Source organism: Saprolegnia diclina (genome assembly GCF_000281045.1).
Source record: "Saprolegnia diclina VS20 unplaced genomic scaffold supercont1.11, whole genome shotgun sequence".
NCBI lineage: Eukaryota > Oomycota > Saprolegniomycetes > Saprolegniales > Saprolegniaceae > Saprolegnia > Saprolegnia diclina.
The window spans coordinates 459,925-460,663 of NW_008246078.1; the positions used below are offsets into that span (position 1 = coordinate 459,925).

A 739-nucleotide genomic window follows, 5' to 3' on the forward strand; every position below is an offset into this window, starting at 1 on the left:
CGCCTCTAACATTGCATCGCACAGCCGGTCAAAAACATGACTTGTTCTGTCTCAAGGACAAGACTGCAACGTGTGGAAATGACAGGAAAATGCAATTGCGTAGTCGCTTCGCGCAGCGCTTGGCAAGAGCCTCCATGAGACGAAAACGGTTGATCGCCACCTTGCTGTCGTGAGCGGCCGTCGTTCAGCAACGAAAACTACTCTCATTTTGTAGCAACATTTTAGTCCCTTGTTTGTGTATGTCGACGATGACGGCGTCTTCGCGGTTGTTGGTGACGACGTTGTCGCAGTTGGTGAGCATGTCCTTGAGGAACCCGCTCATCTCGTAGTTGTAGCTGAACTTGCCGAGCTGCGTCACGTCCGAGAGGTCGTAGTACTTGTTAGGGACATCGGCAAACCATGCCTGGGTGGCCGGCGTCTCGTCGACGTTCTGGCCCGGGACGTCTTCGACAGCGAGCATGTTGACGACCGAGTATCGATCAACGTCTCGTCCGTTGCGCACCGAGCAGCTCGAAAAGACTTTGGGGTCGTTCTTCGGGAGACCTTTGGCGCGGCACTCAAAGAAGATGGTGTGGAGGAGATCGATGAGTGCGTGGTGCGACCAGAACATGGGTTCCTTGGGCGACGACGCCGTTAGCATGTCACCGCCGAGCAAGTTGTGGACCGAGTTGTGGACACGACCTTCGATACTGCTGCTCGCATCGGCGAGCGTCTTCGACCGACCGGACGGCAGCACCGT

General features: G+C 56.0%; 1 protein-coding gene across 1 annotated transcript; it reads right to left on the reverse strand.

Moving 5' to 3' along the window:
* Positions 1–5: 5 nt before the first annotated feature.
* Positions 6–640, reverse strand: SDRG_04535 (hypothetical protein; the record flags this gene model as incomplete). The annotated part of the gene is made up of 2 exons (XM_008610210.1): positions 6–197; positions 248–640. 2 exons carry the CDS (start codon positions 638–640, stop codon positions 6–8), a joined length of 585 nt encoding a protein of 194 aa, XP_008608432.1.
* Positions 641–739: the final 99 nt, after the last annotated feature.